The sequence below is a fragment of the Drosophila teissieri genome, chromosome 2R, assembly GCF_016746235.2.
Source record: "Drosophila teissieri strain GT53w chromosome 2R, Prin_Dtei_1.1, whole genome shotgun sequence".
Lineage (NCBI taxonomy): Eukaryota > Metazoa > Arthropoda > Insecta > Diptera > Drosophilidae > Drosophila > Drosophila teissieri.
The window spans coordinates 20262703-20284054 of record NC_053030.1 but is presented as its reverse complement, the minus strand read 5'-3'; the positions used below and the strand labels follow the sequence as shown (position 1 = coordinate 20284054).

The 21352-nt window shown below is 45.2% G+C and overlaps 7 protein-coding genes across 7 annotated transcripts; 4 read left to right on the top strand and 3 right to left on the bottom strand.

Moving 5' to 3' along the window:
• Positions 1-135: 135 nt before the first annotated feature.
• LOC122612489 (GATA zinc finger domain-containing protein 10) lies at positions 136-5140 on the bottom strand. Its single transcript, XM_043786146.1, is given in 4 exon segments — positions 136-1987; positions 2535-2784; positions 2787-3490; positions 4410-5140. Coding segments are annotated over 4 exon segments (2307 nt in total). The 5' UTR covers positions 4778-5140; the 3' UTR covers positions 136-1002.
• Positions 5141-5571: 431 nt separating this feature from the next.
• Positions 5572-7481, top strand: LOC122612850 (E3 ubiquitin-protein ligase TRAIP). The gene is made up of 7 exons (XM_043786709.1): positions 5572-5785; positions 5849-6064; positions 6124-6477; positions 6538-6595; positions 6650-6769; positions 6826-7029; positions 7085-7481. The coding sequence occupies exons 1-7, from the start codon at positions 5670-5672 to the stop codon at positions 7322-7324; spliced, it is 1308 nt and encodes a 435-aa protein (XP_043642644.1). The 5' UTR covers positions 5572-5669; the 3' UTR covers positions 7325-7481.
• LOC122612849 (armadillo repeat-containing protein 6 homolog) lies at positions 7369-9052 on the bottom strand. The gene is made up of 2 exons (XM_043786708.1): positions 8821-9052; positions 7369-8756 (listed from the first exon to the last, which is right to left on the bottom strand). Exons 1-2 carry the CDS (start codon positions 8935-8937, stop codon positions 7479-7481), a joined length of 1395 nt encoding a protein of 464 aa, XP_043642643.1. The 5' UTR covers positions 8938-9052; the 3' UTR covers positions 7369-7478.
• Positions 9053-9634: 582 nt separating this feature from the next.
• On the bottom strand, positions 9635-18748 carry LOC122612851. The gene is made up of 13 exons (XM_043786710.1): positions 18682-18748; positions 17276-17674; positions 16550-16657; positions 12015-12112; positions 11661-11951; positions 11338-11574; positions 11153-11281; positions 10971-11100; positions 10790-10912; positions 10642-10731; positions 10418-10541; positions 9942-10252; positions 9635-9790 (listed from the first exon to the last, which is right to left on the bottom strand). Exons 2-13 carry the CDS (start codon positions 17612-17614, stop codon positions 9635-9637), a joined length of 2136 nt encoding a protein of 711 aa, XP_043642645.1. The 5' UTR covers positions 17615-17674; positions 18682-18748.
• LOC122612855 (C-type lectin 37Da-like) lies at positions 12507-13223 on the top strand. Its single transcript, XM_043786713.1, has one exon. It carries the CDS (start codon positions 12509-12511, stop codon positions 13076-13078), a length of 570 nt encoding a protein of 189 aa, XP_043642648.1. The 5' UTR covers positions 12507-12508; the 3' UTR covers positions 13079-13223.
• Positions 13708-14569, top strand: LOC122612853 (C-type lectin 37Da-like). Its single transcript, XM_043786711.1, has one exon. It carries the CDS (start codon positions 13727-13729, stop codon positions 14297-14299), a length of 573 nt encoding a protein of 190 aa, XP_043642646.1. The 5' UTR covers positions 13708-13726; the 3' UTR covers positions 14300-14569.
• LOC122612854 (C-type lectin 37Db-like) lies at positions 15010-15694 on the top strand. The gene has a single exon (XM_043786712.1). It carries the CDS (start codon positions 15014-15016, stop codon positions 15584-15586), a length of 573 nt encoding a protein of 190 aa, XP_043642647.1. The 5' UTR covers positions 15010-15013; the 3' UTR covers positions 15587-15694.
• Positions 18749-21352: the final 2604 nt, after the last annotated feature.

Below are 21352 nucleotides of genomic sequence, written 5' to 3'. Positions count from 1 at the left end.
TCTGGAAACCAAAATGGGATAAGTCACCCACAACCAAAGAGAAGATGTACTTACCACATCGCGTATTGGAGTTAAAACTCGATGTGCTGCGGGTGATTTCCTCAATAACATTGAGTAGCTTTCAAAAGAAACTGCTTAATTAATAATGATGTAATTTTTTTATTCAAAATGTGTTAGGCGCTATGTATATTCTGATTAGTGTTTTGAACCTACGCATGTTGCGAACATATTGATTATACCTAAACAAAGAGGTTTAAGTATCTATATAAGACTACTCGTTTAACTCTACAATTCATGTTTCTCTCTGCACTCCGGCTTGGCTTTGTTGTTCCAACAGAGGGCCTCACAAAATATGCTTTAAAAATACGTAAGCTTGTATAATTCGTTTAATAAATCGGCTGATTGCCTGCACTATAACATGACATTTAATATATAAGTATATATTTAGCTAAAATACAAATTTTATGTTCAACATGCTTTTAACATTTTACCAACAGGCTTTTACTTTTCAATAGAAATAGGATTATTTTTGTTGTTTCATTGACTTTGTACTTAGTTTCTAAACAGTTTGTATATATAAATATAAAAATGAGTGTGTGACTGTATTTTGTGTGGGAGTGTTTATGTGGTGTGGTTTGTGTGTGACTACATAAGACATTTATATATATAATTGCTATTTACAAATTGATTGGCTCCGATGTGTAATGCATGCATGTTTAATATTGTTTGAGCCTGGATTTGAGTTGGATCAGTTTTGTGGTTGGTCTAAATTGCTTCGTATTGGTTTAACATTTGAGCTCAGTTAAAGACAAAATAAAAAGAAAACAGTCTACGTGGATATACACATCCATTAGGAAACGGCAAAACAATGCGGGGTGCAACGAAAAACATCCAAACAGACTTGAAGGACAATTTAAGTATATGCGGATGTGGCTGAGGGATGACTTCATTAAGTGTATAAACTAGATTTTTATTTGCTGCCTGGACACCGGTCCGACAGTCTCATTTCTGGGCTGACAAATAGTTCATGTACTTGGTGGTTTGCTGGGCATTTCGCACCAGCTCGCTTTCCTCCTTTCCAGATGCTGGCTGCCCCTTATCCTGCCCCTGCCAGTTCTCCTCGTTCTGCGGCTGATGGATGTCTGGCTGGGAGCGGCGTGTGAAATGGCGGTGCCGCTGGTGCGGATGCTGTTGCTGATTTTGGGGCGATGTCTGTTGGCGACGATCAAACGAGCTGGACGCTTCGCTGGCCAAACTGCTTTGGCTACTGTAACGCGGGAATCGAGGCCCACCGCCTGCATGCGTGGGGCTCTGATTATACCTATAGCCACCGGATTTATCCATTTGCGACTTTGGCGGCCTCGGCAGAGTGCGAGCCCTAGAGGAGCTGCGACTATTCGATTCCGGACCGTTGGAGTTGTACGCACAGTTCTCGTCCTGGTAGCCACTGTTTATCGCATTGTTGGAGCGCCGCCAGGTATCGCTGTGTATTTTGTGGTTGCCGCTCTGGTGTTGCTGTTGCTGCAGATGCTGCTGCTGTTGTTGTTGTTGTTTCTGGAATCTTGGCGGTTTGTCGTAGGTGTTGCGGTTGTTAAATCGCCCACCTCGCTTATAGTTGTTTCCGCGCTCGTAGTTACTGATATAAGAGCGCTCACTGCGATCATCGCGATCCCTTTGATCCCAATTCGAGTTAACGATACTGTTGTAGTTGCCACCGCCAGTCATATTGCGTTCGATGCGTTCCTGCGAATGTTTCCTCCGGTCGTGGATGCTGTACAGTCGCAGGTTGCCGCCTCCTTCGCTCCGAACGCTGTGGTGGTCATCCTCGGCGCTCACGCTGTACCGCCGCTGTTGGTCGCGCGACCGTCCGTTGCTCTGGTCGCCGTCGTGATTGCGGTTGAAGCGTGTCTTCCGCCAGCTAGGGAGCGGCTTGCTCTCGTCCCGATCCTCGCTGCTGGCCATGGATGGATACTGGTCGGAGTTGGCGCTGTACAAAAATGTGTGGTTAGTATCTAAAGTTAAATAAATTTCGGCACAACGTAAAAATATGAATGAAATGAAAAGAAATTATATATTTTTCAACTTTTGTTTTACTAACATCTACGGAAGTTGTGAAAAACCGACAATACCACATAAATTGGTAAATATTAAATAATAAAGTTATAAAGTAATTTTAACTCCTCAGTTAAATACTCAACACTCAGTTTAAACACACAAAATAAAAATTACTTCGGAAATGTAAATTAAGATTGCAAACATTTTGAAATTAAAAGTGTTATTTAAATATTTTATCCTTGACTTACTTAAAGGACTTGAATCAATCTTGGAAATGTCTCTATAAATAAATAGCAATAGACCTTTGAGTTACACTTTTTTATAAATATATACAAAACTTTAATTAATCATCATATTGAATATAAGCCCCTCAAAAGATTGTTATCAGTCATAGTACTTTTTCTATATGAATGTTAAGTGGTGATTGATTATAAGCTATATGTGGAATTACACTTATATAGATAAGGTTTATTACATACTCTATGCTGGCCGGTTGTTGGTGTTGCTGATGCTGTTGTGCCTGATGCGACTTCAGAGGACGCGGTACTTGACGAGGTTGAAATCCGCGACGACGGTGGCCGAGTGAAGCAGAGTTGCTACCTGGATACGAGAGTCCAGACTCTGAGTATCTATCGTCGCCTTGATCCGCCTCACCGTAGCCAATCTCACAAAAGGAATCCTCGCACACCTGTTCGCTCCACTTCTTTGCCGACGGACGCGGATCAAAGCATCCTGATCCTGGGCGGAGGTGTTGGCGCTGCTGCCGTTCTCTGACTGTTGATGCTGGAGTTGCTGTGAGCGGCCATCTTCGGCGAGGTCCTGGGGCCCGGACCCGTTGTTGTTGACCCCATCCTCTTCGCCATCTTCCACCACCAAGAAGTTGGTGTACATTGCCTCCAGGTCGTGGCCGATATTTTTAAAGTGGCTGTAAAAGAGGTCCAGCACCATCAGTAGCATGGCCTTCACCTTAGCGGTCAGCGCGGGCTGCATGATCAAATGCCGGCGTATGTGGAAGAGCAGTAGGTCAATCTCGACCTTGTGCCTTTTGCGCATGATCTCTCCATTCAGCGTGATCTGTGAAAGCACCAGACGGGCGATCCGAGTGCCCAGCACCACCGACGTGTCGTTCAGCTCGCGGGTAAGCAAGTCCAGCAGGGACTCACCCAAAATGGTGATCGGGTTATTGTCCGCCAGCCTTACCCTGTGGTAGTATTCACCCAGCAGCGTGATCGAGTTGTACAGCCGGTTCTTGTCGTGCAGCCGATACGCGTCCGCGTTGAGGAAGTTTGTCTCCAGAATCTTGAGCATGGCGCTGCGCACCTTCGTCTCCTTCATTGCCAGTGCGTCAAAGTTTCGCGACGAGAAGAGCAAGGCGAACTTTAGCGCCGTATCACCATCGCAGAGCGCCTTGTCGTTCAGGTACTCCATTGACTCACTGCGTGCGAAAATTTAAAGATTCATTAGTTTGTTATAATAATCAAGTCTCCTACAAAATCTTTTATGTTGAAGTTTACACTACAAGTGGATTTAACACCCCCGCTGATATAACGCATAGCAGCATTGTTTGATAAGGCCAAGCTGCGAACTATTTGTTCAGCAATTAACTCGAGCATTAGCCTGAGAGAATCGGAGGGAAAAATGTTCACTTTGAAATGATTCGATGGCGCCGTTGTCTCGCTGGCCGTGATTATTTGTATGAAAAGTTGTACATTTTCAAGACACGCTGACGTTCGAGCAACCTGGTCGCAGACAACGAACTCGTGCATACAGATATATACAAATACAGTGCTTTTCAGATCTATAAATCGATGTTGAAACATTAATTAAAATTGAAATATATGCAGAAGCTTTCACATATTTGTGAGTCGTTTTTTTCGGATTGAAGTAGGAGGAAAAATGAAAAAGTTACACTTTAAAAATCCAAGCTAATGATAAACGCGTAAAACAAATGAACTCCTGAACTTGATTAGTGATTCGCTTTTTGGTGGGTAAAATACACAAATGCAGTCCCAAAATTCAAGCATTTCATTCGTAGTATAACTTATAGAACGCTGTAACCTATGAGCGTAAGCTCCTAAATTTAACCCATTAGTCATGCTACTTGTTATGGGAAGTCATAAATATTACTATGATGATCGGTTTTCGACAGGTAGATATGTACATGCAACAAGATTTGTTATCATATGGTGGCTTTGATCGGCTTGGGAGCTTGCCTTGGCCCTATGCTATCGCACCGCACTGTACCTACACCGGATATTTATATGCGAAAAGAGGTGGCAAATAAACACACTACTTATGATATGATTAATCATCAATGGGCGAAAGAAACCAACGGTAGAGATCGGCACACATACCAAAGCATCGACTCGTCGCGCACTATGTTGCAGAAGTCCGTCTCGATGGTCTTGATCTTGGAGTTCAGCACGATGCCATCGTCCTGCAGATCGAGGCTCCTCATCAGGGCGATAATGTGGTCGTAAGCACAGCCACCTGTTGGAATTTGGTAGGCGGCGGGGCCAGTGTTCAGAATGGTACAAACATCCCGAAGGCGCGCTCCCGCTCCCGATCCCTCACCGCCGCCTACGCCACCGCCACCGCCACTCTGCGAACTGTGTCCACTGTCCACCGTACTGTTGTTGTAGCTGTTGTTGCCGTAGGTGGTGGTGTTGCTGCTCCCGCCGCCGCCACTGTTGCTGCTGATCATGTTGTTGGCCATTTCCATTTCTCGCCGCGATCACTGCCGATTGTTGTTGTTATCGCACGGTTGTTTGTCTGCCCCTTCCACACACACTTCAGTGTCTGTTATATTGGTACGTGTGTGTGCGCGAGTGCGCTGGTCGTCGGTCCACCAAATAAGAATCAGCGTTGACAAAGGTGGCGAAATGCGCACGCCAAATGAAACACCTTTTCGCTCAGCTTCCGCTTTGGGTGCAGGTGCAGTTGGCTCACTGGGACCCACGGTCGATTGGAACGCAAATAACGAACGAAAATAAATGCACAAATCTATAACTATTCCTATTTATTATTGCTATTCGACGACTTTTATAGTTGTGTATTAGTGGTGGCACCGATGGCACTGTCGCATTATCGAAAGCGCACGGTGTGCTTTCGCAAATAGCGCCACAGTGCTGTCGCTACTATCGATAGGTCCAGCTATCAGACGGAGAATTAAAGCTAGATTGTCAGAATAAAATATGTAAAGTACATACAATTTTCGTATTGATTATATAATATTTATACTTCTAATAAATCATTCAAGAATATTCACACATGCATTTTCTTCTAAAATTAAAGAAGCTACAGTTTGACCATTGGTTATTAAACCAGCCTGTCGTCTATAACAAAACCTGGTGTTTGGAACAAAAAAAAATATTTATCGTATTGTATGGTTTTTCTAATAGAAAATAGCTTCTAATGGAAATCGCTAACAGCTTACCACTGACTGACTGCACTATCGATTCTTTACAAATACTGGTGTGGTGAATTACGCTTGTTGGGGCATGGTGAAAACGCCATCAGTCAGCTGTGTTTCGTTGGGCGCGCAAACTGTGCGGCGTGCGTTTATTTGTTGTTGTTTTGTAATAACTTTTTTTATGTAGTTAATTGTGCCAAAAATGTTGAACTTAAACTGCGTGATATGCGCCGAATTGTTTGGACAGGCCGACGAGGTCTTTGCCACTGTCTGTGGGCATATGTTCCACCACAGCTGCCTAAATCAATGGCTCGATCGGTAAACAACTAACTCATAAGGATAACTCTAATTTCCGACAATAAAACCGCAGATGCCTTGCAGATCAAAAACCTGTCCACAGTGCCGGAATAAGTGCACTACCCGCAACATATTTAGGGTCTACTTCAATCTGGCAAACTTGGATGTGAGCCGCATCGATGTGGGTTCACTGCAGGAGCAGCTGGACAATGCAAAGTTGTCTATGAAAATGGTCGAAAAAGAGCGCAACAAGGATGAGCAGCAGATTCGTGATCTGAAGGAAACTCAGAAGAAGTGCCTGTATGTCTTTCTATATAAATTTACTTAGGTTTTGGGACTGATTAACTCCTCATTTCCAGCAAAACCATAGCCGGTTTGGAGCAGAAGGTGCAAAAGAAGGATTTCCTCATCAGCAGCTATGTCGAGCAAATTAGCATTCTCAAGAGCGATGCCCACGTCGTGGATGGGTTGCGCAAGGAAAACAAATCTCTAAAATCACAGATCCAGGCTATGGAAGGCATGTCGGCCATTCTGGCGGCTGGCTCGGCGGATGCCGACCGCCTGCTCAAGAACGAGGCCGATCCACACGTCCTAGCCAACTGGGTGTCCACTCTCAAAAGGGAGCTGCGACAATGCGAGAGCAAAAAGACGGAGCTCAGAAACGTAGTGAAATTGGTGCAGAATGATCTGCGAAAGGAGATCGAACTAAAGCGGTATGTTCACTAAATTTCAAACGGGGTTTTTATAATTGATATGCGCTCATTCAATTGCAGAAAGCTAGAAGAGCGCGTTTCACACTTGGAAAGCGACCTTTACCAGGCGCAGGAGAAGGTTAGCTGGGCTTTCGTTTATCCGTTTCGCTTTTACATAGTATTTACTTTTCAGCTACAAGCTTTTGAGACCAAGACTGTTTGTTTGGACTCTCCAAATTCCTCTTGTGGTCTGAACAGCAACATATTGGCCCTTAAACGGGAGGAGAGGCGTACCACCATTTCGCCCACAGTTGTGAGTAGTTACAGATAAACTAAAAGATCAGCAACTAATATTCTGCTGCCCCGCAGAAGGAGAATATTAAGCGCATCGAAGAGTCCACCTCCCCATATCTCAACATCAAATCCAGCAGCGTTGGCTTGGCGCATCTTCTTAATACTAAGGGCAACATTGGGGTGGCCAAGTCCAAAATATCGCCCATCAAGGGAGTCGGCGGCGGTGTGTCTATGTCCAGCGGAACCATACGGAAAACCAGCAGTGATCTCAGTGAAAAGGTATGCGCCATAATTTAACCCAATTCGCACTTATAAATTATTTATATTCCCCCAGTATTCAATCTTCAAGAAGCCGAGACTGCTGCTGGGAAGTTCGAGTAGTTCTGGGTTGGCGGCCACGACGGGCTCCAATTTTGTATTCAATGGAATGGGCGGTTCCGAGAAGGTTGACCCTTTCGCGCAGCGCGCCGAGGAAGAGAGTCTTTCCACAGTCAGATCCTCGACCGTCCTTTCCCGGAATGTCAACCAGCGTCTAAAAGCCGGCTCGCTGCGCAACTTTAACCTGGGCAAATAAGTCCATAGCCATGTGATCATAGGAGACTGCCCCCAGTTGGGTATTAGCGTGCGATTGGTATTGAGAATTGCAGATTTTGTTAGTGCATGAATTAAGCAGTAGTAATAAGTTAGCAGTAAATATATAAAAATACAAAAGGCATATGTATGTGCGATTAGGCAGCAATTTTTTTCTCCGCCGTGCCCGTCCACTCCTCGCGCAAGTGGACACTACAGCCGAGGTCGCGCAACGCTGCCTTGATGTCCTGCTCCACACTGGGGTGCTCCTTCATTGCCATGTTTAGCAGATCCTCGACGCCAAAGGAGATCCAGGTTTCACACTGGTTTCGCGACCGCGACACCATATTGCGGATGGCCCACGCTCCGTTTCGCTGCACGATCTTGTGCTTGGGATGGGCGCGAAGTGCTTCCACAATTACTTCGGCAATGCCGGTATCGAAAAAGGCGGCACTGTGTTCCTGCACCCGAAGTGTTAGCGTAGTCACGCAGGCCAAAGCGGCAGCAACGATGTTCTCATTGGCCTGGTGCGTCTCCAGCAATTGCTTTATTATAGGAGCGACGCCCTGCTGTACTATGTGTGACTTTACGGAGTCATGTCCAGCCAGGGCACGTAGCAACTTTAAGGCCTCTCTATTCAGACGCACTTCGTCCACATTCAAGCTCATGATCTCGAAGACGGACTTCAGTCCCCCAGCCTCGTCGATAGCGGTACAGAGTTCCTGTCGCACAGCCAGTGTTCCAATGGTCAGCAGTAGATCCGCCAGCACATTGGGATCCTGATAGGCGGGCAAAAGTTCCACCAAGGGGATCAGAACCTCGCCTGCTATTTGGCGAGCGTGCTCGTGGGCGCAGCCAAACTCCACGCGAATGTCATCATCCAGCACTAGGAAGCGAAAGACGGCGGTCAGCTCACGCACCAGGCGGTCTTTTCCTTTGGCTAAAAGGGGCTTTATGAGTTTGAGGGCGGTGGTATTCATGATATTCTGGCGGTTCATCTCGTGCATGATGCAGGCCTTCTGCAGCCATTGCAGCGTCAGCAGGGTGACTTCCTCGTTCTCCACTTTGAGGGCCAGTAACTTAAGAACCACGGCCATGGCCTCGGCATCAAACAGATCCGGCTGCTTGTGGGTCAGGCTGTTGACGGCCTCCAGGGACTTAATTAACACGGATTCGTTGGGTGAATCAGCAGAGAGTGTTTCCTCCAGCAGGGTGATCAGGGCATCGTGGGCTCCATTTTTGCCGGCAAGAACACGATGGGCTAAGGACTTTTTGCATTCAGTATCCAAGGTGGCCAGCTGTTCCAGCAGTTCCGTTGTTTCCTTCAGTTTTTGCCCAATGTGCTCCTTGATCTTGTCCACCGTTTCGTTGATGACGGGTTGGCCGGTTTGCGGATTAACGGACAGGTCCTTGATAATGTTGGCCAGGTTAATGCCCTGCAACCAATTCAGGAAAGTGAATCTAATGGATAAATTACCATGTCGACATACCGCGACTTACCTGTGCTTCGAATTGCTTAATGGTCTCCTCCTTCGCCTCCGAGGGAGTCATCGAGAACTCCACAACGTTCTCCTTCACCACATCGTCGAAGGTGTCCTGCGATATAACCTTGGCCATGGCAGTGATTCGTCCAATTTTGGCTATACCCTCAGCAGCTGCAGCTTTAACTTTTCAAATTTTACTTTGTTCTCTCTGTAACTTCCCACACACACACATACGCCCGCACACAGGCACACGGTGACACAGTTCGAATTCGGATACTGCGGTCACACTATCGCACTTCGCAGTGCGGCCATACTTCCAGCTGATCCAGCGTCGATATATATCGTTGAACCGGTAAATTAAACTCACCATCAAACACTCAAAAAAATTGTGGTGTAACTACCAACACGCAGTTTGATAAAATTGTAAAGTAAAAATGAATTGCTGCAGTTTTTTTATTAACATAAGTTTGTATTTTGGCCGCATGCTTGTGATTTACACTGTGTATTACTTGTAAAAAGACGGCCATTGAAGCGTTTAAAGTTGTTGTACACGGTGAACTAGTTGCACTTCTTCAGAGGAAGTAATTAAGTTTATATATTTTGTAGCGAAATAAAAATGATATTGTATCTACACTTGATGCACCGTGTAACTTCAACTTTAAGATGTAAAGAAAAGTTACTTAGATAAATAGAGAGAGAGAGAGAGAGAGAGAGAGATATAGATTGAGAGAGCGGGACACCAATGCATGCACATCTAAAAACGAAAAGCGCCTTGAATTTATGGCCACGGCTTCAAGGATAACCCTAATTTGGCCTAGTCGGAAAACTGTTCATTTCCGCTTTGGCAGCTTGTAGTCGGCTGGCGGATGCAGCTTCAGGTGGTCCAGGAACACGGGCTGCATGTCCGCCCGCCACGAGATCTCCTCGCGAGCTCGGACGGGTCCGTCCTTGCAGGTCAGCCAGTAGGTGCTCATGAGCCCTTTACCCTGAAAATGAAATTATGATTTCACCAAGGGCTAACGCTACGTATGAGCATTATGCATATTACTCAAACGCAAATATTACTCATACGCAGTGTTAACGCATCTCAAGTAAAGTTAGGTTGTGAGAATGCTGAGTTAAATTTGAAACAATTACCTTGACATCGATGAGGCCGCGGTGCTCGGTGCGGAATCCGCCCACCTGTTGCAGCGAGTCGTGCATCTCCTCGGTGATATGTATCTTCTGGGCCTCGCCGGTGCTCTCCATCCGCGAGGCCGTGTTCACCGTGTCGCCGAAGAGGCAGTAGCGCGGCATCTTGGTGCCAACGATGCCGGCGACCACCGGACCCGTGTGCACTCCGCATCGTATTTGCACAAACTCGTCGCCTGCCCGGGGAATCCGGAACACCGACGAGGCGTCCAGCAAATCAAGGGCCATTGTTGCTATCTCGCTGATGTGCTTGTTCCCTGCGGAGGCAGCGGGGCGGAAAGTTCCATGGCATAAATTACGCGCATGGCCACAAATGAAATTTAAATTAGCGCAAATCTTTTTGGGGCAGTCAAGCAGCGGGACGTTGCCGGCAGGAGGGGTTAAATGACTGAATGACTGACAGCTGAATTTGCATAAATTACCGTTCTTCACCGGCAGACCCGATGCCACCATATATGAGTCCCCAATCGTCTCCACCTTATAGACATCGTAGCACTCGATGCGCTCGTCGAACACCCGGTAAATTGAATTCAAGAAGGTGACCACCTGAAAGTGAGAAAGTAATAAATAAGTAATAAATATTATACTTAAATATAAAAAACATGAAAGTTAGTTATAAGAGCAGATTAAAGTAGTGGCATTTTACCTCCAGTGGAGTGCAATCCGCAGCTATTTCAGTGAAACCCACAATGTCGCTAAAGTAAATGGTGACTGCCTCGTAGAGCTCGGCGGGCACCTGTCAGGAAGTCAATTAGACCTGCTTAATACCCACCCATCCACTTAGCCAGACTCACCTGCTGGGTCTGTTTCAACTGCATGGCCACACTTGGTGGTAGCATTTGGAAGAGCAGCGAGTCGCTTTTCCGCTTCTCCCGCTTCAGCTCCTTGGCCTTCTGGGACAGATTAAGTGCATAAAGCTATGGGATGAAGAAGGATGTGTACAAGATGGTCAGTTAGCAGGGGCAAGGTAAAAACCTGTATCGTGGCAGCGGCATTCTTAACCAGCACGATGATGACCGGCGACACCAGGAGCACCACAACCAGAATCGCAATGCCAATTGCCTCCTTTCGGTCAGCCTCTACCAGTGTCTTGTCCACGTACTCCCTTAAAAATCGAAAGGGACTTAAGAATATAAAATAATGTACAATTGCCATACTTAATCAGACGCCGCAGGGCCTTTTGAAGAATTCTCAGATCATCGGTATAGTTGTTCATCAACTCATAGTACTCAATGGCACTGCGTTCATTTGACACATTTGGATTATTCTTCAGCAGAGTGGTGCCCCTGTGAAAGAACTCCATGCAGGAATAGATTTCAATATATTACTCCAGTCTACACACATTTGCTTGGCGCGATGGAACCTCTTGGTGCTGGTGATGTTGGTGTACATGTTCCTAATCATGGGTGCGTAGTTCAGTGTGGAGTTGATCAGCTCACGGGCCATAAATTCGTAACGCACATAGGATACGAAATTCTCAGCTGTCAAGGATCCTCGTCCATAGTACCTAATGCCAAAGGAGGTGGCGATGTTCTGGCACTCAATGCTCTTAAGGAGGTTCTTGAACCCCACAAGGTATCTGGTATCAGGTTTAAAATTTGACAACAAATGTGGTATTAAGAGGTATTAAAAAGTGCTTATCCTAATATTACTAACTATACTAACCGCCAGACGCCGCTATTATCTGTTTCCTTGATCTGCTCATTTAGATGGTGGAGCAATCCACGATTTATGGATGTGTACCAGTTCATTACCTCGGTGATGGAGCTCTCCTCGGGCTCCAAACGCACCCGATCCCTGAATTCGTTTAGTCGGCTCTGGAACTCGTACCGATTCAACATCATCTCCCGATCATCCTCATCCTCGTCGGGTGCTGTGGGAACACTGATTTCACTCCAAGTGGTCATGTTGTTCAGCGCGTGGTCCGTATTCTCGAATCTCAAAGTGAGGTTGGCTCTGTTGCAAGGAGTAAGGATTATTAATCCACAACCGGATCAACGCAACCGCAAGAAGACCTACCGCTGCTTGCTGCCATTGGTGAAAATGTAGAAGGCCACTTCGGAGCGTTCCAATTGCAGTCGAGTGACCACTTTTCCCAAGTCGGTGGCGATGGTTACCTGAAATCAAAATCACACATGAATAAGATCCTGGAAGGGTGTGCCTTTTAGATACATAGCATCGAGTATAGTAAACCCCTTCGCACAAGTAAAGTTTATTGTTTATTTTGTAAAGTTTAAAGTTTATTTTATTGTAAATCAGTGTTAACATCCCTAACTAAAATACAGATAGGCATGTTTATATACTTTCCCATCCTAGCCAGAATTTGGGGAATAACCTTTCTAGGGGGATTCTTCTTACTCTGCCCTTCTAGTCAGGCCATTTACGATATCTTAGTTGGATTGATAAGAGAATGATAACTTCAACCAGACGGGTGCTATAGATCCTTATCAAAAAGCTGATAAAAAAGCCATATAAAAGAGTTCCATAGCCCAGCAGTTGATCAGTTGCTCAAGATGTTGTCGTCCAAGTTATTTTGCTTTGCACTGGTCAGCTTGGTCTTTGGCCACATTTACCTGGCGGCCAGCGAGGAAACCATTGCCGTTTGTCCCCCCGACTTTGTGCAGGTGGCTGGCAAGTGCCTCTTCGTGGATATTTTTAATAAGAGATTCTATGACGCGGATCGTCACTGTCAATCCCTTAACGCCGGACTTCTGAGCATTAAAAATAAAAGGGAGTTCGATGCCATCAACGAATGGCTGTCAACTGTTACACCCCAGTCGAAGGAGTTTTGGACATCCGGCAATAAGCTAGGCGGAACTGAAAATTACTACTGGCAGAGCACCGGGATGAAGGCTATCTACATTCCCTGGAATGTCGGCCAACCCATTGCCACCGCCGGCGATTGCCTCGCACTGGCTAACGTCACCACGACTGCCGAAGCGACCACCACGGGCGTGTACCGCCTGTCCGTGAAGCCCTGTACCAGTTGGGCACCCCTCATCTGCCAGGCTCCTCTTCAAATTTTCAAGACCCAGCTTTGCCTCAATACTACTGCTTTCTTCGAGGCCAAGGTACCCGCCTAGGTCAAGTGAAGGGGCTTCTCCTTATTAGCAATAATTGTTTGTTTTCCTAAATGATTAATAATTTGTATATAATTTCAAAATTAATAAGTTCAAATAAAAATTTCAAAATTTGCAAATATAATATAACTTTGGATAACCTCTAGTCAATAGTTCAATTAAAAGAAAAAGTTATTGCACTTCAATAAAAAATTTTATCTAAAAAAATACAGTAAAAGACAGTTTAAAGACATGTAAACTTAATTATTTTAATATTTCGCATGTAATTAGTGATACATGAAAAAATATTGAAAAATTTCAAAATGTTAAATATATGCTATCTTTTTTGTTATGCAAAAATTATCAAAATGTCTTATTAAGAAGTTTAAATGCTTTTAAGGAAAAAAGCCAAACAAATGAGTCAAAAACCATTTGACAGATTTTTTTTTCGAATAAGGGAACTCCCCCTAAGTATATATGTAATTATCCCCTGTAGTAAAGCGATTTCGGGTTGCTACTACTACGACACTTTAGTCCGATAGATAACAAAATTATAACGGAGGCACGCCATTATTTTACGAATCCTTATCAAGAATCGGACTTATCGCTGGCCCCCAGCTGAATAGCCATATAAAAGAGTTCCATTGCCCAGCAGTTGATCAGTTACTCAAGATGTTGTCGTCCAAGTTAGTTTGCTTCGCACTGGCCAGTTTGGTCTTTGGTCACATTTACCTGGCGGCCAGCGAGGAAACCATTGCCGTTTGTCCCACCGACTTTGTCCAGGTGGCTGGCAAGTGCCTCCTCTTGGATAATAAATGGAAGAACTTCTATGAGTCGGATCGTCACTGTCAATCCCTTAACGCCGGACTTCTGAGCATAGGCAATCAAGTGGAGTTGAATGCCATCAACGAATGGCTGCCAACTGTTGCACCCTACTCGCCGGAGCTCTGGACATCCGGCAATAAGCTGGGCGGAACTGCCGACTACTACTGGCAGAGCACTGGGCAGAAGGCCCTCTACCTTCCCTGGAAGGTCGGCCAACCCATTGCCACCGCCGGCGATTGCCTCACACTGCTGGCTAACGTCACCATGACTGCCGAAGGGACCACCATGAGCGAGCACCTCCTGGCCGTGAAGACCTGTATCAGTTGGGCACCCCACATCTGCCAGGCTCCTCTTCAAATCTTCAAGACCCAGCTTTGCCTTAATACTACTGCCTTCTTCGAAGCCAAGGTACCCGCCTAGGTCAACTGAAGGCCCTTCCCCCAAATTGGCAATACGTGTTTGCTTTTCTTAGATGTCAAAGATTTATAAGTTAAAATAAATATTTCAACATTTGCAAGCAAAACTTTAGATAAACCCTAGTCAATAGTTCATATAAAAGTGAAAGTTAATTACCATTTCAAACAAGTTTATATCCTAAAACAAAACACAGTTAAGAAGGTTTATATTATTAAATTTCCAGACGGGCATGTGAAACCTTAACTATTTTGTAGTTATTTTCGCTGTAAGCTTAGGTGATTATATTGAATAAAAATATTTGAAAAAGAGATTAAAAAGCTTTATATGATATGTTATCTTTCTTTTGTTTGCTTATGGCAAGGTTTATTGCAAAAGTGTTGATAAACAAATTAGCTTATTCTAGAAGTTTAAATGCTTTTTAGGAAAACAGACAAACAAGTGAGTCAGAAACCATTTGACAGATTTTATAATAATTGCCAGCATTTGGGGAATCCCTTTGAACAAGGGAATTCTCCCTAAGAATAAAATTATCCCCTGTAGTCAAGCGATTGTGGGTTGGTACTACTACGACACCTGGGTTCGATTGATAAGAAAATGATAACAGGGGCACGCGAATATTTTACGAATCCTTATCAAAAATCTGACTTATCGCTGGCCCGGCTTATAAGGAGCCATATAAAAGAGTTCGAGTGGCCAGTTGCGGGTCAGTTACTCAAGATGTTGTCGTCCAAGCTAGTTTGCTTCGCACTGGTCAGTCTGGCCTTTGGTCAACTTTATCTGGTGGCCAGCGAGGACACCATTGCCGTTTGTCCCACCAACTTCACCCAGGTGGCGGATAGGTGTCTCCTGGTGGATCGCAGTTGGAAGAACTTCTACGAGTCGGATCGCCACTGTCGATCCCTCAACGCCGGACTTCTGAGCATTGGCAATCCCACGGAGTTCAATGACATCAACGAGTGGCTGCCGATCATTGCACCTTACCAGCCAGAGTTCTGGACATCCGGCAATAAGCTGGGCGGAACTGCCGACTACTACTGGCAGAGCACTGGGGAGAAGGCCCTCTACCTTCCCTGGAGCGCCGGTCAGCCCAATGCCACCTCCGGCGATTGTCTCACCCTGATGGCAAACGTCACCATGACTCCCGAAGAAGCCATTTTGAGTGCGCACCGCCTCACGGTTAAGCCCTGCACCCAATGGGCACCCCACATCTGCCAGGCTCCTCTGCAGATCTTCAAGACCCAGCTTTGTCTCAATACCTCGGCTGTCTTCGAGGCCAAGATACCAGCTTAGGAGACCTTAATTGCCCTCACATTTTGCCTGCCATGACTAAAACTTTCATATTAAATAAACATGAGCAACTTATACACTCTTTCGGAGTATTGGATATAATCAAATATACATTAGTGTGTAATGGTCAGTAGACCGCAATGAATATCTATGAAATCCCAGTTATCTTATCGAAAGCCATTTTAAGGATGAATTAAGCTGGTAAAGATAATGAATGTTAAGTAGCTGTATCTTTTGGAAGTGGCTTAAGTGTAGAATCAGCGTAATTTCCTTATCTGCGTACTGAAACTTATTTTTCGATGACTTGGATACTTTTTTTTTGATTTGTTTATAGTGTGTTTTGCATTCTAACTACGTGACCCCATTCAAGGACCCCCTCCATAGACCACCCACATTTTCCTCCTCATTTTCCACACTCCATCGCTTTTCATCGCTTTCCATCTCCCATCCTGCATTGGCGACTGTCTACCATAGTTGGCATTGCGTCCTTATCAATTCACTTTGTCCTCCACCGCCTCAACCCCCTTGGGCCATATATGTAAGTACGTTCAATACTTTCCGCTCTCTCGTTCATATTTCTCTGCAAAGTCTTGGCATTTGCATTATGGATAGATGAAGTGGGCGAATGGGGAAAGTGGGCGGGCAGAAGGACTTAGTTGAGTGCCTGGCCACGAGCTCGTGCTCCGGAACCCTTCACAAGGACTTCCACGGCACTTACCTGAGCAAACAAACCATTTCAAGGTTTGCCTCGATGGTCAAGTGAACATTGAACAATCTGGTCATGGGTTCGCCCTATCATCTACATACTTGGCGTTTGATTGAATCGCTGTAATAAATTATAATTACGCCTCAAAGAAACAATTTCCGGGTCGCCTTCGCTTTTGTTTGCTTCTTTTCATCGCGACGCAGCCACTCGTCCATCCACACGGAACCCTCGTGCCCACTGACCCAACCACCTGTGCTCACCTGCGTCTCGATGTCGGCGACGGCGGAACGGTATTCCAGGATCTCTTGCAGTGTCACCGATGTTTGCACAATCAATGCCAGTATTGGTATAAATGGTAGTATTATCATCTGGAAATGGATTCGCATGTCAATGAGTGAACTTTCGCTTACAGTGGGATGGGGAGTTGGGAATTTGTTTTAACAAAAGGAATCTTTAAAAGTAGGTCTTAAGCTGATAGTAAAAAGGGGTTTCAATACCCTGTAGGTAAACAGAAATTTTAACTTCCTAGTTAAATAGGAAGTAAGCCATGCTTTTCTTAGTTACCAAGATATTATATGCAGATAGATTGATTGTAGATTACCAACTTTTTGTGGCGCATAACAAATGGAAATCCCTACAAGGACTTGACCCACTGTGCCATATATTTTCATTTGCCAGCAATATGTGCTCTGCGGCGAAAGAGTCCGGACCAATCTCGACATTATCTGGAGCTAATTCCCAGCGGCAGAGGCAAAGCCAATGAATGGCCAAGTGGGTAAAGGCGGTACAGGTGCCGTGATTAGTCTTTATCGTGGCCCGCTAATCGCGACATTCATTAGACGCACTCTGTGGCTGCCCAGGCACGTGACTCTGACCAGTCGTTCTAATTAAGATGCATACGCGGGCGCTAATTTATGCTGCTCCGGATAAGTTGGTACTCCGCACCTGTAGGGGCGTATCTACAGGTGGCCGTTGGGGAAACTCACCTGCATCAGCTGCAGGCGCCGACCCGTTTTTATGGCCGGATTACGGGCGGCGGCATTGCAACATCTTCCGCTGCCCCCATTCGATATATCCTCGGAACTAATCGAGCGCACGGAAATTTTATCGAGCTGCAGATTGTGATGTGTGGGCACCAGGAGCAGGCCACCCTCCCCCGTAGGGTTCACATCCTCGGGAGCCGTTCGCCCTTCCATCGGGCGGTTCGATTGGCAAGTGCTAATGTCGATCTTAACGCTGGGGGTCGGCATCCTGCCACTGCCGCCCGCTGGGCAAGGGCTAGGGTCAGGGTTCTCGCCGGACTTGTGCGCTTTTCCATTTAGCATATTGCTGATTGTTCAGGCGAGGATGTGTAGGGCCAGTGCCTCATAAACCCGATTGCTGCACTGAGAGAAAATGTCGGGCAAGAGGTAATTTTTGTGTTTCAGAAACTCCTTTCTTGATTAAATGTTAAATTAAGACTGTTAAATAAAAGTATTTTAATAATTAAAAAGGAAAATGGCTTCTTATAAACATGAGCCCACTTCGTAACTTAAGTAGCAAAACAAAAAGAAGATTTGGGTAGGCTTTTTTCGCAGTGTATTAGCAGGGCAAATGTCACTGGGACTGTACATAATTGTTGCGTGTTCAATTTGTATCTGATAGTTTCACTCCGGCGACACTTGTTGAGTTTCAATGGGGCCGTAATGAGGAGGGCTCGTAGAATAATTGCAAAGAATGGCATATAAGCACATATGTATGGGTGGCCGGACCACGCCCCCACCCCGTTGCCGCCCATTTGCTGGCCGCCAAACAAATGTCAGGACGTCAGGACGTCAGGACGACGGAGGACGACAAATTTGATGGATGAGCAGCCAAGCAACCAAGCGTTGCGTAAAGGGTGGGAGTTTAGCAAAGGGGTGGGGGCTTTGAGTTTAATTGAAAGCACATTTGATTGCTGCTCCCCGGGCGGAACAGGGGTTTTCGTTCAGTGTAGCGCCAAAGTAAACAATTTGCGCGATGGCCTGAGTTTTTGTATCTATGTGGACACACATCCTTCGTCCTTTGTTGTTTCTGTTGTCGCAATGTCCGATGGCTGGTTGACTTTCCACACTTATCTTGAGCACATTTATTGATTAAAGTTCTAATTGCCTACACACTCGGAAATAATGGAAAAAAAGAACTCAAAAGACATGTGCTATATTCCACATCTGTAACGTATTGAGCGGCTTTATGTGCTATTTCCGGCAGATTCCCAATCAATTGCACAGCACGCACATAAAAAGTTTCTTTAATTTTTATTGCACAATGCCGCGCATTAAATTCACACACAACAATGACAAAAATTCAATTATCTATTAGCGACAAGTAGGAGGAATGTGTCGTTAGGTCCCGCAATGTGAGTTTTCCGTACGTGGGAGTTTTTCCGTATTTGCCGTATTTTCCCCTTCGGTTTCCGCGATTGAATGCGAGGAGCGCCCACAGCCAACTGAGCTTAAACCTGTTGAGTTTCGACTGTTTATAGCGAGCGAGTCCTGTGGGAACAGGACCCACCCACATCCACCCCCCCCGAAGGACTTCGCACACGGAACTCTGTTATCACGATGTAAACTTTTATGAACTGTAATCTCTTGCACGCAGAATTGATGGAGTTTATTGCTTTGCTACATACTTCTGTTTGGTTTTATTTTTGGCTGTTTCAAAATCTTTTTTATATCCTTTATACACAGCAAGTTTTTTGGGGTTGAGCTTCTTTTGATTAATAATTATTTACTTTTGATTTTATGAGTTCCTTAAAAATAGGATCAGCTTAAAGGGGTTTCCGTTTAGGATTTATATGACTTTCATTCAATAAAATTCTTATATTTTAAAATATCCTTAACGGTTTTATATATTTTCTACATTTTTATTTACAAGGAAGCCGTACAATTCAAGCGTTACATGAAATTTACATTCCTTCGATGCTTCAAGCTGCAAGCTGTTAGTCTAGACGCAAACCTTTTGTAAAATACTTGTATAGACCATGTATATAAAGGCTATTAATTTAAAATAATAAATAAGGATAATGCAAGAATTGGTTTGTATACGAAAACTTTATACTACATATTGCACAAGATTAGGAATTATGGTTTTAATTGTAATACAAAAAAAAAACATCTAATATTATCATTTAAAGACATAAATTTAAATAATTTTCTTAAAATACAAAAAAAAAGGATAAAGTTGTCGTTGCAATCGCTGGTTATCTTAAATAATTATTATGTTAGTGTTTAGTCTACACCCAATTGCACATTTCTAGTCGCATTCATATTAATATTTCATTGACAGGTCATAAATGGCTAGGAATTCCCCAGATCGGCCAGGCTTTATTTAGATATCGAGCAGCATAAATCGTACTTTGGCAACTCTGAGCGTTCCCAATGACCCGCCTCTTCGGTCCGCGGCCATGAGATCATCCAGCCGAATCGGCATAATGCCCGCCTCGAGCTAGCGACTTTCCAAACGAAAAAGAAACGGCCGGGCATTTGCATAACTAGCTGTAAAATTGTTGGAAATTAACAGCGCAGGCGCGAGCGATTGGCTGGCATCGTGGCTCCGAATCGGAATCGGAATCCGCAAAAGCCGGCGATCCGCCAGAAGAGCAAACCAGTTCTAGGCGCTGGAGAATGAAAAACAACCAAAACAAACCAAACCGAAAATGAGCCGGCACTGCTGTTGGTCGCCACCAATGGACCACCTTGACGCTACCCCTCCCGCTTCACATCGTCATCTGCTCAACTCCGGCTCCATTACCATTGGCATATCTCCTCCCGGGGAACACAATTGGATCGGGTAACTTTGAACTGGTCGGGTGTCGTCCGCCATGGTGTCCAAATTGATGTTTCAATAAAGCCAATAAATTTATGACTAACGAACCAAGTAAACATTCTCCCATGCCGATTGCCCGTTTCCATTCCGGTTGACAAAGTCAGCCGAGGTGGAGCTGGGGATTCGGGGTGCTCCGTGTGCCGAAGAGATGGAGATGGTCGAGGTGTAACGGTGACAACGAGTAGGTGTCGCCATTGGTGCCACTATGAATTAATTTGGACAATTTATGAGCCAATCTCGTCGGCCGACAACTGGCTAGGAATGTGTTTAGGGGGCCATCACGGTGGTCGCTTGTCGTTTCGTAAATTGAATTATAATTTGATACCCGACTCCCCACATCCCCAACTCCCCACATCCCCAACTCCCTAGCTGGCCATCTGGGTGTTCCGATCGCCTAGGCATATATTACCGATTGATCGGGCCACATAAATCTGACACTAGCGACACAATTAGCACGGCCTTTCAGTCCCCCGTAACTCTTACTGTGACTCTGACTGCGACTGCGGCTGTGACTGGACTGTGATCGTGATCGTAGAAGCAGCCACCCAAAAGTGACAGCCGCCACAGCAAAATGTACATAAATAGTTCGCATTGCTCTTGGCCCAGCTGCGAGATAGTGCGTAGAGTGCAGAAAGGATGCTGCAAGTGCAAGTCGCTGGGGAAATACTCTAATTTAACGAAAAATAATACAACGAATTTAGTCAACAGCCAAAGCATCATGTACAAAAATTACGAATTGTATCTTTGCATCTTTATGTGTGCCTTGCTGTAGTTATGTTATATACCTAACTGATTACTTAACTTTATCCTAAGATGTTAAAGCTATTTAAACATTTACTTTGTAAACTCTTTATGAACGAGAGTTAAGTTTATAAGCTGCTGCTGGATTAGGAATACCCTTTGTTAGGGCATCCAGCGACAGCCAAAAAGCGGTGGTCAAAAACGGATCTGTTCGCATGCCGTCGCCTGGCCGTGGCCCCTGAAAATGTCTCATTTAAATAACTTGCATGCATTTAGTCATACTTTTGCCCCAGCCCGGTGCCACTCCCCCCCTCATTCCCCCTCACTACCCACCATTCCCAGCCCCCTCCAGCGGACAGGCATGCGCCTCTGGGCAGCCAGCGAGGATCAGAGCAGCGGAATCAAGCAGCGCATCGCGACGTCAACTTAAGTGGCCAACGGAGGTAGAACAACAATAACAACTTCGAGCGCAGCGT

Excerpts from the sequence above, each read along its gene's own strand:
- LOC122612850 (XM_043786709.1), top strand. The coding sequence starts at position 5,670 with ATGTTGAACTTAAACTGCGTGATATGCGCCGAATTGTTTGGACAGGCC. Across the intron at positions 5,786-5,848 it reads CTAAATCAATGGCTCGATCG|ATCAAAAACCTGTCCACAGT; the intron begins GTAAACAACTAA and ends GATGCCTTGCAG. Across the intron at positions 6,065-6,123 it reads GAAACTCAGAAGAAGTGCCT|CAAAACCATAGCCGGTTTGG; the intron begins GTATGTCTTTCT and ends CCTCATTTCCAG.
- LOC122612849 (XM_043786708.1), bottom strand. The coding sequence starts at position 8,937 with ATGGCCAAGGTTATATCGCAGGACACCTTCGACGATGTGGTGAAGGAG. Across the intron at positions 8,757-8,820 it reads TTAAGCAATTCGAAGCACAG|GGCATTAACCTGGCCAACAT; the intron begins GTAAGTCGCGGT and ends AATTGGTTGCAG.
- LOC122612855 (XM_043786713.1), top strand. The coding sequence starts at position 12,509 with ATGTTGTCGTCCAAGTTATTTTGCTTTGCACTGGTCAGCTTGGTCTTT.
- LOC122612853 (XM_043786711.1), top strand. The coding sequence starts at position 13,727 with ATGTTGTCGTCCAAGTTAGTTTGCTTCGCACTGGCCAGTTTGGTCTTT.
- LOC122612854 (XM_043786712.1), top strand. The coding sequence starts at position 15,014 with ATGTTGTCGTCCAAGCTAGTTTGCTTCGCACTGGTCAGTCTGGCCTTT.
- LOC122612851 (XM_043786710.1), bottom strand. The coding sequence starts at position 17,614 with ATGCTAAATGGAAAAGCGCACAAGTCCGGCGAGAACCCTGACCCTAGC. Across the intron at positions 11,282-11,337 it reads TTCCATCGCGCCAAGCAAAT|GGGCACCACTCTGCTGAAGA; the intron begins GTGTGTAGACTG and ends GTTCTTTCACAG. Across the intron at positions 10,913-10,970 it reads ATGCCGCTGCCACGATACAG|CTTTATGCACTTAATCTGTC; the intron begins GTTTTTACCTTG and ends TTCATCCCATAG.